Below are 15,888 nucleotides of genomic sequence, written 5' to 3' on the forward strand. Positions count from 1 at the left end.
AAAGATGATTGAGTTAAAAACTATCAGAATGAAATGAGTTAAATATTACAAACTGGACCTAAAACACTCAATCCAAACTCATTCTATTACAGTGTCCCAAACAGCCTCTTGTTTCTAGGAGACTATTTGGGGGCCCAACATGAGATGGTATATCCTCACATCCTATATCATCTCAGTGTTTGGAGGCTAATTATTCTATCTCACCGATTTTAATTGTTTGTGGACCCATTTTTTAAACGTGTTTTGTATCTCACCATTATTTTCTTTCCGTGTATCGTATATCATCTCAATGCTTGAACATGCTAGATCATACTCGATTGTTCATACTCGATCAGAACTCTCCAGACATCAGAACTTTCCACATCTTATATCATTTTAGTGTCTCAAACAGTCCTAAACATCAAATTGGTGGGACTTTGAAAGTTATATCAATTAAGGGAAAGAAAAAAGAGGGATAAAGTGAGAGGCCAATATGGCAATAGGAAATTTGAAGTGATGGGTGATTACATTTTTGGGGTATGTGTCCCTCCAATTTTGTAATTAAATAGGAAACTCTCACATGCCTACATGTTCCTCCCTCCCCATTCTTCTCAAATAGGGTGAAGAGAGTTTCTCTATTCAACCCAATCAAAATTTTGACAAAATAATTACCTTGTTTGTATATGCTTTCTCAAACATATTTTAATATTAAGATTTTGTGTGTTTAGCTATTTACTATCTTTCTTATGATATTATTTTCTCTTGGACACTATAGCCTTTTGTTGCAATTGGACAAAAAAAAAAATGTTTATGGTACAAACTATTACTTTATTTATTCTATTCATTGAGCCATTTTTGAAACTTACATTATGGTATTAAATTTTTATCTACAGAACAACATTTTCATGAAATTGACATCGACATAAAGAGCGATTCGACATTTTTATTATATTGTACAAAATTAATGAAATATAAAAACATAGCAATAAAATATTAATAATATAAATACAACCTAAATAATAAACATTTTAACTTTTCTAAACCGTCCATTAAAAAAAACTTATTTGAATATAAAAAATATCCATTGATATTGATATTGACATTCTATCAATATTTTTTATTGATATGTTTATAAAATTTAGACTTCCATATTTTTGTCAACATCAACATTTTAGATATGGCCCTAAAACATTTAAATATATTTGCCTGAAAATAGCTTGCTATGTATTCTTAAAAAATAAAATCATTATGTCACATGAGTGTTAAAATGCATGATAGCTAATCGCATAGCGTACGTATAAAATTGAAAACATTAAATATACATAAAATAAAGCCATATTTAATGCTCCATAATCAAAATTGCTGCAATTGTAATATATTTTTGGGATTTTCAAAAATAAAAAAATAAAGAAAACTATATACAAAATAGCAAAATGTTAATCTTTTTTTTATAGAGGTTGATAGAAGTCTAAGTGATAAAAACTTATAGAAGTATGTTGATCAGTGTTTTTTGTTATTTATATAAATACATTTTTTCTATCTATGAAAATTTTCATATATTTTTTTATTATTCATAATTCATATAATATTTTTAACTAATTTTTTGGAAAAATATTTAAATGGACCTCATTTTTAATATTACAATGGATTGGTTTCATTTATTGGAAAGGAAACGTGACCCAAATGAATATAACCTAACATTTGGAAGTATAAAATTAAATAATAAATTTGTAAAAATTGTAAGTTGCACTTAACCTGAAAAACTTCTCTTAATTTTCAATGTACGACCGCGAGTCAAATGATTAAAAACATACTAAAATGCAAATATCAAAATTAAATTATCATAAAGGAGATCGTCTGGTGTCGTGGTGTAGTTGGTTATCACGTCAGTCTAACACACTGAAGGTCTCCGGTTCGAATCCGTGCGACGCCATAGTTTCTATATTTTGTATTTTTGCCATTTTATTTTATTTCATTTTTTCTAAATTTCGTTTTGGGCCATTTGCTTAAGGTCATGGCCCACTAAGAAACAAACAAAGTCCACTAAGGCCCACAAAATCAAGTTTCTGTTCCGTTGATATTACAAATCTTCAAACATTACCCGAAAGAGTTGACTTTGACCAACCGTCATTAATATAGTACTCCAAATTCGAAAAGGCTATTTAGAAATTAAATACATCTCTAATATTAGTATGGCTCCATTTTCGAAGCCAATAAATTACTCAATAAATTTATATATTCACTCCATTTTTTTTATAAAAAAAGATTAATTTCTAAAAACCGTTGTAAACTTTCTAAAACTTCATTGATTTTAGAAAGATATTGTACCCATTGTTTGACATAAATTTGTGCAGTTAAGAAGAAAATCTCAATTATCAAATAAATCATTCAAATAATTGAATGAACATTTTCTAGAGGAAAATAATTGAATAAATTTTCAACGCGACTAAATATTTGAGAACCTTTTATAAACTCTTCTCTTAGTAGGTAGAGAGATTTAAATCACAAACCTTCCATAAACTCATTTACTACATCTACATGCTAATTAATTATATAAAAGTATAGTTCATTTTTTTAAAAATAATTGTTTATAACTTGATCAAATGAATTATAACATAATAATTTTAAAAGTAGTTTCGGATCATTTTAAACAAATTAATTATGATAATAGAGATTAAACCTTCGATTAATAGAAAATTTGTTATATCTTAATCATTCAACTATGTTGAAATTATTCGAATAGCGACAAATTTTAAGAAGTGGTATTTAAAAAAAAAATAAATAAGAAAAATACACCAGGTTCAAATTTCTTTATTCTTTTGAATCACTGACCACTGCATTATAATGATGATCACACTTTAATCCAATATAATTATGGACATTAAATTAATGAATTGAATTAATTAAATTCTGACAAAGAAAAGCTGTAATATTAGTGTCTCCTCTCAATAATGGAGCAAGAAGAGAAGGAAGAGGAAAAGCACATAAAAGAGAGCTTGGAACATTGTGCTGTGCTCATAGAGATAATCAAAACAAAACTCTATTTTTAAATTTTTAATATTAGTTTAATAATAGAATAACCCAAAATTAAGCCCTATATTTATTAGCTGTCTGGATTTTAATCAAAGCTTCCAAATCTTAACCGAAGCTTTTAATATTAATTCATCTCACCCCCACTTTTTATTTGTAAGATTTAATGCATAATGACAAGAAAGCCCATGGTTGGGTTGGAAAATGACATGAAAAGCATGAGAAAAGAGGGGATTAAGAAGGGTAATTTGAGTAAATTGGATAATGTAGAACTCATAATCACATGGCTTGAAAATTAAAATTACACTCATGTGATGTGACCACATGGATGCTTCAGACTCCTTCCATTTACATGTTGAATGTTGAGTCAAACCAAGCAAATTTTTTTTAAAAAAATCTCTCTTTAAACATATTTATTTTATTATTAGTGGTTTCAGCCAATCATAGTACTTAATTTAATTATAGCTTTCAACCTTTTCTTCCTCTTTTTCCTCCATGTTTTATAGCTTTTAGCAAAATATATAAAGCTTTTGGAGCGTTCCAAAAACAAAAAGGGCAATACATTTGATTATTATAGTAAAGTTTATAAAAATTTTCTCTTCTTTTTTCCCCATAAAGAAGATTTTAATCTTATATGTTAATTTTGTTCGGATATTATTTTGTTTCTTTAAACAAAAAAATCTACCTATGACTAAGTTGTAAACAATGAGATTCTTAAAATTAATTTGAAAAAAAATATCAATTTAAACTCGGTTGTATTAATTCAAACCCTGACTTTGGTGAGTGTATCAATTCACACCCTCATTTAGTTTCGTTTGAAAAAATCATATGTGAAACTTATAATAGTATCAATTAGCTCATAAATGAATTTTAGACTTTTAGTCAAAATTTCCTTTGAAAATTGTCCATTTGGTAAAACCAACATTTAAAAAAATCTACACTGAGAATCAATGCATAAATGATTTTTGAAGGTAATCATAATGAAAGATCCAAATTGATTGACTTGGAAAATTTTATAAGTTTCATTGACTCAAATCAAAAGTTTCACTTAATATCCATGAACATAATCTAGAAGATGGTGTAAATCGAAACACTTACCAAAGCTCACAAGATTTAAATTGATAAAATTATTAGTTTGTAGTTTTAATTGATACAACTCCAAAGCATGATATTTTTTGCAATGGTAAACCATTTTTCATCTCTAAAAAAGAAAGTTTATGAAGGCAACTTAATAAAAGGTTAAATGGTGGATCATCATTGCCTGCATTACCAACAAAGAAATAGTTAGAAGGTAAAGAATATAAACGTTTAATAAACTCAACCTATATCATAATCGGTGAAAGAAAAAGATTGAAATCCTTAAAGCAGAGAATGGATTCTCATTCTCAGTAGTTATAGTTAGGGGAAGGGACAAGGGGATAATATGTAATAATGTTAGAACGTGGGATTGAATGTTTAATTGTAATAAAAGAGAATCAAGTGGAAGATAACAGAGAGTTTATAGAAGTTTGCCATGCAAAATAATAGTAATTTATACATATTTTTGCTAAAGAGGACCTTTTTGTCAGGTAGCTATCCCTAGAGCCCTAGGTGTCCATGTGCTGTTTTTTTGCTTTCATATCATATAACTTCACTCTCTTTAACCTATACACACCCTTGCTTGTTTCGGCTTCACCAGACCACTTATGCTTTTTTTTTTTTTTAATTAAATTTCAAGCTCCCTTTCAAACATCTACCTTTTTTTTCCCTTCACAAATTTCCTTCAAACATCTATAAATCCCTCATTTCCAAACTCAAGCTCATTTACCCAACTTTCCCCACCTCTGACACAATCATTTTTCTTTCCCCATTTCCCGGAATCCAAACACCCACCCTAGAGAGAAAGAGAAAAAGGAAAATGGTTTCAATAGGCAGTGGTGGTAGTGTTCAAGCATCACCGCCATCATCACCATCACCTACAGAACCAAATTCCAGTCCTAGGATATCTTTCTCCTCTGAATTTCTTGATGAAAGCAACTTCATTTCCATTACCCCAAATTCCCAGATAGAGAGAGATCAAGAGATTTGTGACAGACAGAAGAAGGATAAGGATAGATCAGAGAAGCTGGCATGGAGTGCTGATTTTGAGTTTCTTTCTAATAAAGTTAGTAGTCACTCCATGATTACAGCTGATGAGCTTTTCTTTGAAGGGAAGCTTCTTCCCTTTTGGCAAATGCAGCAAGCTGAGCGGCTTAACAAAATCAGTCTCAAGTCTCCTAAAGATGTAGATGAAGAAGATATGGTGGAGATTGAGGTAAACAAGGAGGCAGACAACAAAGTGAATTGGTTTCTCGACGACGACCCGTCTCCGAGGCCACCAAAATGCACCGTTCTCTGGAAAGAACTGTTGAGGTTGAAGAAGCAACGCGCTTCATCTGCACTATCACCATCTTCTTCTTCGTCGTCGTCGTCTTCCTCTTCCAGGTCCATGGCTGATGCAGCCACAACAGAGGAAGGGAAGGAAGGGACAACAGGAAACAAAGAGAAGAACGTAAAGAGGATAAAGAAGGGTTTGGAAAGGACAAGATCGGCCAGTATAAGAATAAGGCCTATGATTAATGTGCCAATCTGCACACAGGTGAAGAGCAGTGTTTTGCCACCCTTGTTCCCACTTAAGAAAGGAAGATTTGATAGATGAGAAGATGAAATTAGACGCTAAAGTCAGCAGCTCAAGATCTCATCAACTCTAGTCCAAGCTGTTAATCTCCCTCTTCCCCTTCTCCCCCCTCTCTATTGTCATTTCTTGACAAATTTTTTCAACTTTCTGTTTGTGTATGGATTAATGTTGATTATGGCGGTGGATCTAATAATCTCCGATTGTAAATGCTGACCTCTAGTTTTTGCTTGTTGGTATTCCTTGATTAATCAAATTATGCTTTTTTGGTTCCACATACCTTTTTGGTGTACACTTTATCTTTGTCCTCCTGAATAGCAAAATTTGGTGGTGAATAGTTCTACGTCACATGCCGGATGCAGCAGCCTCGGATCAGTGGGTCACCCACATTTCAGTACAATACAATAGCAATTTTCAGAATGGAACCTGGGTCCAAAATTATCTTCAATGGTTAAAACAGTTCGTTATTCTTAAAAAAAGAAAAGGCATCAGATCTCATATTAATAGCTAAATTAAATGATCCAAATAAATGGGATTATATGTATTATACAGATCCAGCCTGAACCTGAATGGCTTTTTGTAAGAAATTAAATGGTCCTAAAGGCTCCATGTATTGATCATAGAGACTCCATAACTATGATGGCTCAATGATACCCCCACCATTTATGAATTCCTAAGCAGTGGTGCAGAAGCTGTATCTGCACATCTGACATTAATTCAAAAGAGAGTGCATGTTTTAAAATCGAATTAATTTCGTGTATAGGAGATGTGGCTAGAGTAATCTAGCAGACGAGACAGCCAGATGGGCAGGACAAATGATTTAATAAAGATGAATACAGAAGAAACAAGTGAAAGCGACAAATGAAGAGGAAGCATACTGATACAGCTAAGCCCGGTTTGACTGCAATAGCAAACAGAGTGGATCAGCTACAACACCCATTAAATTAAACGACCAAGGGGAGAGTATTCACTGGGAGGAACAGAACCACTTCATAATACAGGAAATATAGCAAAGCTGAGAAGTCTATATCGAGCCCAAAATCATATTACTAACAACAATTATACATGAGCAATAATTTGCACACAATTAAGGAATGGGAGAACAGTGATCTCGGTCTGTGAGTACCCGGGCTGATTGAATGTGGACAATAAATCAAAGAATAAAGTCACTTGGACCATCCGAGTTTGGAAACTCGTACAGTTTACAACAAAGAAGGCTATCGCACAAATTTCTATTCCACAATGGGTAGGCCAGTTTCCTTGAAGAACTTACAGGGAAAAATGTTTCAACTGTTCTTTCCCAAAAACTATACACGAGCAAACAATTAGCTTTACAATTATCTTTCAGGAGAAGGGAAAAAAAACAAAACCGAAAAAAAAAAAATGCTAAGAAGAAGGTGGCGGCCCCAGTAGATGGTTTCCTGGAAAAATCCTGATAAACCAAATTACAAAAGTTAGGAAAAAATGCCTGGTAAAATTTGATGTAAAAGTTTTTGGGCAGTGAACGAATACCTAAGATCCAGTCTTTCATTATTTGTAAGGCTTTGAGGAACTTCACCAGTCAGATTATTATTGTATAAGAACCTAGAACAAGAGGAAATCAAGCCAAATAAACATGAACCTAATTAATTGCTGTTAAACTTACCATTCAATAAAAAAAATATAAATGTTCAAACAAGTCATGAAGTCACCAAAAGAAACACTAAAATATTCAAATACTCAGAAAACTTATTTAAGAATAAGTAGGATAAAGACATAAGATGATCAGAAGAACAGAGAAAATGTGAAAATCCTACAAAACTTGCAGATATGAGAGTGTTGATCAAATTGCAGGATATATATTTCCAAGGATCCAGGCAAGGCGAGAACGACAATTAAACCAGAGGATAGGTGGTCCTCTAAAAGAACAAGATAGATAAATGAAGACTTTGAAAAGTAAAATGTACAACACTATGGTTATGGTTGGTAATTTTTGCAACCATCTCTACTTTTACAAGCATTCGTTTATCATTTTGCCTCTCTTGTTCATCAAACAATGCTAGTAGCTGTAATAACCAAACAAAGCACAATTAACTACGTTCCAAATAATCTATCACATGAGAACAAATTATCCCTACTCTACGGATATATATTTCCTGTTCAACCCAAAAGGAGGGGGCTACTACTTAAGTCATAATATGACCTAACTTATGAATCAAACAACTGTGCAATGGCAATGCAGTCTGAAGCATGACAATTATACATTAACAAGTTTGCAGCAGAACAGCAAACTCCCGCAGAGAAATCATTTTAGGATACCCATTTTGTCAGATGCACGCAACTTCTATACTAAAGATTTTTCTAAGCCAAGGGACGGCATGGAATCTTTCAGCAATAAAATCATATAAGTAAACTTACAGTTCCTGCAAGCGAGGCAGATTTCCAAGTGATGATGGAATCTCTCCACTGAAATTATTATCTTCCAAGTGCCTTCAAAGGAAGAAAACACAAATTCGATAATGTTGACATAAGTTGAAATGGAAAAGTTAAAAGAAGGCTAACAAGATGAATCCACAAGCACAATTTATAAATGTCAAACACTATGTTCAGGGAACCAACTCTATCAAGATCTCCAGGCCAGGTAATGTCCATTATATACTAAGAACTGCTAAGTGATAAAACAGAATATTATAGCCCCCTTGTCAAATCACAGACAAAAAAAAAGGAGGAAAGAAAACTTTTTTACAGACGTGCAACCATGTCAACACTTCAATGGAATGGAATGAAATGGAATGAAAAGGATAGATTTTCATATGCAATTTTTCAATCCTTTTCAGGCGTCCAATAAGAAATGGAATGAAAAGGATAAGTCCAGAACATACACTATTTCCAACAACTTCAGGGTACTGAGATCAGGAATAGGTCCAGACAAACTGTTGTTTCCAAGCCAGCTGCAAAAGGAAAGAACTGGAAATTAGAAAACTTCATTATTCAAATCCATTAATTTAAAAGTTATAGTGTGATACTAACAGTCCAGACAATGCAGTAAGGTTGGCAATGCTAGGTGATAAGGATCCTGAAATGTCCATACTCGTAAGGTTTCTGAAATCATGAAAAGGGAATCAGTTTGTTAACATGAAGTGAATATGAAATGTAAAATTCAAAAACGACAAAGAGTCCAAACTCACAAGGTAATTACACGAATTCGAGAACCTTCAGAACATGTAATTCCTGTCCAGCGATATTGTTGGGGGAAGCATGGATCACCAATCCAATCAGTTGGGGGATTTTTCAGACTCTTTTTTACTCTCTCCAGATTGATAACTGTGATCAGAAAACTAGTCAATATAATGATGGTTACAATTAACCAAAATAAACTTCAAGAGAACATCAAATTATATAGACCATACTAATTAGCAATGGAAAACAATTGCACCCTATTGCTGAAAACACTTAAAATCACACATGATAAATCATGAACGAAATGAAGGACCACCAACAGATAATGTCTAGTAAACTAAAATGTCAACCTCATCTTCTTCCCTTATTCTCCCATTTTAATAATTCTAGATCTACTTCCTTTGGTATTGACAAACCTCATGAGCAATCACAAGGCATCTAAAATGACTTCATTCTAATTACATGAGGGAACCGAAAAAATGACCAAAAGCAGCACATAATATTAAGTTTAAGTTGATTTCCCCTTTTACGAACATCATGAAAAAGCTATGAAATGTAATTAGATATATACTCATATGCTTCCATTAAAGATGGTTGGCATAGATCATATGTATATATATAATTAAGAAACAAATATTAAACAAAAGAGTTACGTACCATCTCTTACAAGAGTTCTTCCTTCAAGGGGCACAACGTGAAAAAGTTCTCCACCATTGATCAATGGGCCAAGTTTTGACTGAGGAGAGGGAGTCAAGGTTATCTTTGTTGGACCATGAAGAGGCCACCGACTTGCAAAAACAACATGACCTGCCGAAGTTGCATTTAGATCACGGTAATATGTTATACCATTCAGACTTATGCTAAACACCCTTGAGTTATCTGATGACGAAGGATGATCATTAGCAAAGTATAGAGCAATGTAATATGTGAAATTTGTTTCTGGAAGAGAAATAAGAGGCCAATTCAACTCCAATGGTTCCAGCTTATCAGTCCTCAGCTCTGTTTCAAATATCTTAGATGGAGGGAGGTTCCATATACCAGAGGCAGACACAGTTCTATTAGTTACATTCCAATTGTTATTCCCAAATGGTTGCCAAAACCGATCAAATTGGTCATCAGGATACCTATTAATTCCAATTGCAGAAAAGAATAAGAGAAAATGAAATTGGCAGAAATCATAGACATTCTAGATAGAAACTATCATTCTAAAATTATGACACAACAAATTCGATTCAATCCCAATAGCACGAAAACGTCAAATAAGCTCATTAGATCAAATTCATGGTGTTAAAACCTACATGGAAAGTCAACCCATTTTTCTAAAACATACCGTAAGTTGGTACCAGTGTATTCAAAGCTGTGCCTAGCAACCAAACGCAAGCCATGGTTAACGAAATCAGTAGTATTATAAAGAGATTCCCCCAACAAGACAACCTCCAAAGCAGAAATGAAAGGGTCAGAATCCGTATACGTATTAGAACCAATGCACACACTAATAGACTTCCCCTTGGCTTCAAAAACCCCTTCGTAATACGACGTCAAACCCCTATCATAATCCTCGGTAGTATTCACCACGCTCCAAACAGTCCCATCAACAATCTGATCGAAAACCGGAGGGGAATCAAGGCCATTGACTCCACCGTAGTAGTAGGTGGTTCTAACCATATACCTCCGGGTACGAAAGACAGGTCCGACGACATAGCAAAATTTGCGATTAAGAGCCCTAGGAAAGGAGCGGACAGTGGAAAGGGTAGGGTCAAGAACGGGGTCGGAGATGTTTTTGTTGATTCCACTGAAGACGAAGGCGTCGTCGGGTTTCCAGGTGCGACCGTCGAGTGTGGTGGGGGAAGTGGAGCCGCAATCGATGAAATAGCCTGAAAACAGAGGAGGAAAGTGAGAAGAAAGAGAAGAAGAGATCAGTAGAGATATGAGAGATGAAAATGGGGTTACCTCTGAGGGAATGAGAAGAGGGGAAGAAGGAGAGGAAGAGGAAGAGGAAGAGGAATGGAGAAATCGCCATGGATGAGAGAAATTGAAGGATGCAAGAAAGGAATAGAGACGGCGGTGGAGTATGTGAAATGGTGGAGTTGGGGAAGAGGAAGGAATTAGTTGAGTATCCATTTCATCAACGCGGGAAATCTTGGGCCAGGTCAGATATGGCGGTTATTATTTTATTCTTCCTACTTCTTTTCTTTTTCTTAATATTCTTTATCTATATAGAAAATTTTTACTCTTAAACTTGTTTCTTGCAAATTAGACTCTCAATTGTTTGAAATGAGTTAATTTAGATTATAAAAATTATCCAACTATTCAATTCTTCTTTTTGAAATATCATATTATAAAATGAATTATTATTATTGATGTGTAAACAATTTTCAAAGGAAACTTAATCGAGAGTTTAAATTACTGCTTATGAAAGTTTCAGAGTTTAATTGATAAAATTATATGTCTCACACAATGTTAATCAAACAAATCAATCAAGAAAATCGATCATGTTTAATTTTAAAATACTTTTAAGGAATTTGTCCTCATGAACTTCTAAGAAATTAATAATCTAAACCGTAACAATTTAGTCATTTGACTTAATAAGTTATAATTTATTCTTTATATTTTAAAATAATTAAATGTAATATTACCCCGATTAAATTTAAAATAAGAATTGTAACAGGAGTCTATTTTTAAAATATTATTATGATGGATTAATGTCAGATGAATTAGTATGAAAATGATAAAGGTAGGTTAAATCCGGTACAACTTTTCCAATAAAAGAAATATATTTGTCAATTAATGAGTTTAATTGATCTCTTCAAAAACTAAAAAGAATTATCTTTTTTAAAAAAGACAAAATGGTTACCTGTAGGTCCGGTAGGTGGTGGAGTTGTTAATGTCTGACTGGCTCCCACGAACACCCATGAATGGCACATCATAAAAAGTGGGTCCCACATTACCTGATCAGCCGTTGATCTTCGTTGACAAGACATTCAATGAGGGCCCCACTTTCACGACCATATGCGCATGTTAGTACTCTTTGACTTGTTTCAGCGTACGTTAGAATCTTCGTTTGAATGGATAGTCAGCGTTTGCCTTACACGGCGACTCTGTACGAAAATGATATGCATTAAATTAAAAGATGAGAAAATAATTATTTTATTTTTAGTTACTTTAATTAATATGATTTATGTTCTTTTTTCTTTTCTTTTATATATATTTAGTTCAGCCATTAAAGTACTAATCTTGATTTATTTGGAGATTTTGCTTACTATATTTTGACTTCAAACACCTATTTTAATGCATACCGAATAAAAATACATCCCTAAATAAATTCTCTGACTTTAATAAGAATAAAAGAGTTAAAAATGAACTAGAAAATAGAGTTCTTACACTTTTCCCTTTTTTCTTAAACACAGTCTTAAATTTTTTTTTTCCAAATTCCAAAACAAAAACATGTTTTCAAAAAATAGTTTGTTTTTTTTAGTTTTAAAATTTTGGCTTCAATTTTAAAAAATATCCTAAAAAGTATATATAAACACAAAAAAATTAGGTGGAGGAAGTATTTATACTTAATTTTTAAAAACTAAAATTAAGGTCACGTTTGATAATCATTTTATTTTTTATTCTTATTTTTTAAAATTAAGCCTATAGACACTATTTTCATATCCAAATTTCTTTCTTTGTTATCTACTCTTTTACCAATGCTTTAAAAAATCAAGTTAAATTTTGAAAACTAAAAATAAGTTTTTCATAAGTTGTTTTTGTTTTTAAAATTTGGCTAAGAATTCAACTATTATACTTAAGAAATATGTAAATCATTGTAACAGATGGAGGAGGAAATAGGTTTAATTTTAAAAAATGGTTACCAAACAGAGCATAAATGATTATTAAATGAAATCTTAGCCATTGCTATTATCATAACCTAATATTTAGCGCACAATGCTTCAAATGACTTATGTGGCTATGTTCAATATGAAAAAATTTCATACTACCTACATTTATTGTTTGCCACAAAAATAGTATTTAGAAATTACGTGGAAACTATGAAATAAATTAATAAATTATTTAATGACGTGTCATGAACGAAGTGAAGGAACCGTGAGGTTCATTGCGGAAGCGCGGATTGTTCCCAATTTCCAATTTTCACAAAATACAAAATTCAGAGAAAAATTATGCAATTCAAATAGAGATTTACAACATGCTTTTAGAATAAACAGAGAGATTAGGGAAGAAATTAACTTACCCTTTAAGTCAAATAAGTCTTCACGTATTTCCTCTCCAAATGGTTAGCAAGCCCAACTTGGACACTACCAAGAGGTAATCCTCTGTACTCTTTGTAGCGATTGAGAATTATAGGATGTGTGGGCTCTGTATATTTTGGGAAGAGAAAGAGAAGAAGAGAGATCTAAATCATACACAGATCGTCTGTGTAAATCTTCTGTGAAGAAGATGAAGAACGTCAAAAAACTGATCTCCCATGATTGATTAGTATTTGAATCATATTCAAATATTTAATTCTTCTCAAAATAAACTTTATATTATAATGTATCAGATACATTATATTAATTATATCATATATAATTAATTTTTTCAATTAATTTGAACAATTCAAATTAATCCAAAATTAATTCTCAATAATCCCTGTTGAGCTATAGATGAGACCTTATAAACTTGTAGATTGTAGATCCAATGATACTTGAATAATTAATTGAACTCATTTAATTAAATTACTCAACATCCATTAATTGTCGGTCACTTCACTAAAGACTGACAGTTACATTCTTCGCACTATAAATATATTTTTGTGTCTATTGGATATAACCAGTCAGCAGTGCAATGACCCTTCATAAATTGCTCGTAAGTACAACTAAGCCAAAATTATCGTTTTACCCCTGTAGTTACGTCTAACTCTTTAAGTACCATTAATCTCTAATGAACAAGAAGTCATAGTCCAACTATGACCAAACCCCTCTAAAGCCAAGTGAGGGTGTGGCGCCATATTATTCAAATCTCAGAGTCAGCCCTTAAGGGAACAATTTATCTACTCACCTCGACATTAGGGAATGAGCAAATTCCACTTTGTGTAGCTGTGTTCCTAACTTCCCAATCAGACGAATCCTTAAAATGGTAGGCTTATTGAGTCGGCGATTTGACTACTTTCACCCATACAAATCAAAGTACCGCCTTCATAGGCAGTTCACAACTCACTCAGGATTCAGATCATGTCACCTATGATCATCCTGGTGAAATGTAAATCTCTATTATTAACAATGTTATATAATAAGACTATTCATTTCATGGTCTGGTCTAATACAAACCCATTTGTATAGAACATCCCTACTCACATGTGTCTACATGAATGATCAGGATAAGATCCTTTGTAGCACTTTACAACAATAGTAACATCTACAAAACAGGTCGTATTCATAATGTCACAAGGATAAGATACCCAATTTTATCCATCTATTATAGACCATTTAAGTTATCACTTAGGGGGTGTTTAGCTCACCAACATGAGTTGACTTAAGTTTAATATACAACTCATTGTTTGACCCACCAACTTTAAATACTAATGGAGTTGAGTTAGTATATTTTACCAACTTACCCCAACTCTCCCTTCTTCCCATATTTTCAATGGTTTCACCCATCAGCTATTGTCACACTCCGAGAACTAACTTCAGGCTTCGACAACCACCTCTGATGACAACTCTGGCAACCAACTTTAGGCTTTGACAACCACCTCCGATGATAATTCCAGTGACAAAATTCGGACTCCGACAACCAACTTCGAGCTCTAACAACCTTCGTGCGACCAACTCTGACAACTAATTCTGGCCTCTAACAACCACCTCCGATGACCCAACTTCGATAGCCATCTTCGCACTACCAACTCCCACGACTAATTGGCTTTGACAACAAACTTCGATGATCAACTCTAACAACCACCTTCTTAGGCTCTGACAACCACCTTCAACTACAAACTTCAATGAAAATCACCTTCGATGATCACCTTTAAGCAAGCAACTCTGAAGACCAACTCGAGACTTCGACGACAAACTCTGATAATCGACTCTAATTTCTTCATGTGACTAATTTCGGCTCCGACAGTCACCTATGACTACAATCTCTAGTGAAAATCATCTTCGGTGATCAACTTCGACAACCACTTTCGCCCGACCAACTTCGAGATTCGAAAACCACCTCCAATGACAAACTTCGATAACCAACTCCAATACATCTTCATGTAACCAACTTCAGGCTCCGACAACCACTTCTAACTACAAACTCTAGCAAAAATTATCTTTGATAATCAACTTCGACAACCACTTCCAACTTCTATAAGACCGATGACTGTTAAAGTATGTTGTAAGGTTGTTGATTATATAAAAAAATATTGTTTTTTTTTTACATTAAATGCAATATTTATATGTAATGAATTCACATATCAAATGAGTGTTAAGAATATTTAGATGAAAAGTATGTATGTAATTGAAAAGTATGTAATATATAATAAAAAAACTATAAAATAAAATAAAAAAATTTCTAGAATATTTTTCAGCAAGAATTAGTGAAAAATAGAAATTTATTTTCTGATGATCCTCCAAATTAGAGGAAATGAAAGTGAAACTGTTGAAGAAATATGGTGACATTTCATTGTTTGTTACAATGATGGGGGAGATTTAATTTAAAAAAAAATTATAACATAGTAAAAATATAGAGCAACAATAGGAAGAAGAAGAAAAAGAAGAATATGATAATGAAATTCATGAAGAAAAGTAGCTAGAATTAAAAGTTTGAATTCACTTCAGTCTCATTTATTTAACCTTATTTCTACAAGAAATATAATGAGATAATTGTTGTTCATTGCCCAAAAAAGAAAGAAAGAAAAGTTTTAAAAATTAAAAGGAAAAAAAACTGCCATCCATAATTCATTAAAAGAAAAAAAAAGATTAAAATATTGAATAAAAAAATAAAGCAAAAATTGTAATCATAAAAGCACATTATTTAGAGTTCAAAACACTGCATCAAATACTCAGACATATGAACTCACTCAAACCCTCCATAGATATATAAAC

The 15,888-nt window shown here is 32.7% G+C and overlaps 2 protein-coding genes and 1 non-coding gene across 3 annotated transcripts; 2 read left to right on the top strand and 1 right to left on the bottom strand.

Annotated features, from left to right (window-relative positions):
* The first annotated feature begins 1,838 nt into the window (after window positions 1-1,838).
* On the top strand, window positions 1,839-1,912 carry TRNAV-AAC (transfer RNA valine (anticodon AAC)). The gene has a single exon. It is a non-coding gene; the product is annotated as a tRNA-Val (tRNA).
* A 2,562-nt stretch (window positions 1,913-4,474) lies between these two features.
* Window positions 4,475-5,941, top strand: LOC120068347 (uncharacterized). The gene has a single exon (XM_039020085.2). It carries the CDS (start codon window positions 4,907-4,909, stop codon window positions 5,684-5,686), a length of 780 nt encoding a protein of 259 aa, XP_038876013.1. The 5' UTR covers window positions 4,475-4,906; the 3' UTR covers window positions 5,687-5,941.
* Window positions 5,942-6,794: 853 nt separating this feature from the next.
* LOC120068346 (Leucine-rich repeat (LRR) family protein) lies at window positions 6,795-11,003 on the bottom strand. The gene is made up of 9 exons (XM_039020084.2): window positions 10,772-11,003; window positions 10,152-10,695; window positions 9,479-9,945; window positions 8,830-8,965; window positions 8,672-8,743; window positions 8,524-8,592; window positions 8,060-8,131; window positions 7,175-7,246; window positions 6,795-7,094 (listed from the first exon to the last, which is right to left on the bottom strand). Exons 1-9 carry the CDS (start codon window positions 10,839-10,841, stop codon window positions 7,049-7,051), a joined length of 1,548 nt encoding a protein of 515 aa, XP_038876012.1. The 5' UTR covers window positions 10,842-11,003; the 3' UTR covers window positions 6,795-7,048.
* Window positions 11,004-15,888: the final 4,885 nt, after the last annotated feature.

Source organism: Benincasa hispida, chromosome 12, assembly GCF_027475165.1.
Source record: "Benincasa hispida cultivar pf3 chromosome 12, pf3_genome.v1.1, whole genome shotgun sequence".
Lineage (NCBI taxonomy): Eukaryota > Viridiplantae > Streptophyta > Magnoliopsida > Cucurbitales > Cucurbitaceae > Benincasa > Benincasa hispida.

Coding starts and splice junctions, on each gene's coding strand:
- LOC120068347 (XM_039020085.2), top strand. CDS start 4,907: ATGGTTTCAATAGGCAGTGGTGGTAGTGTTCAAGCATCACCGCCATCA.
- LOC120068346 (XM_039020084.2), bottom strand. CDS start 10,841: ATGGCGATTTCTCCATTCCTCTTCCTCTTCCTCTTCCTCTCCTTCTTC. Junction 9,946..10,151: donor TACACTGGTACCAACTTACG/GTATGTTTTAGA, acceptor TGGAATTAATAG/GTATCCTGATGACCAATTTG. Junction 7,247..8,059: donor CTGCCTCGCTTGCAGGAACT/GTAAGTTTACTT, acceptor CTCTTGTTCTAG/GTTCTTATACAATAATAATC.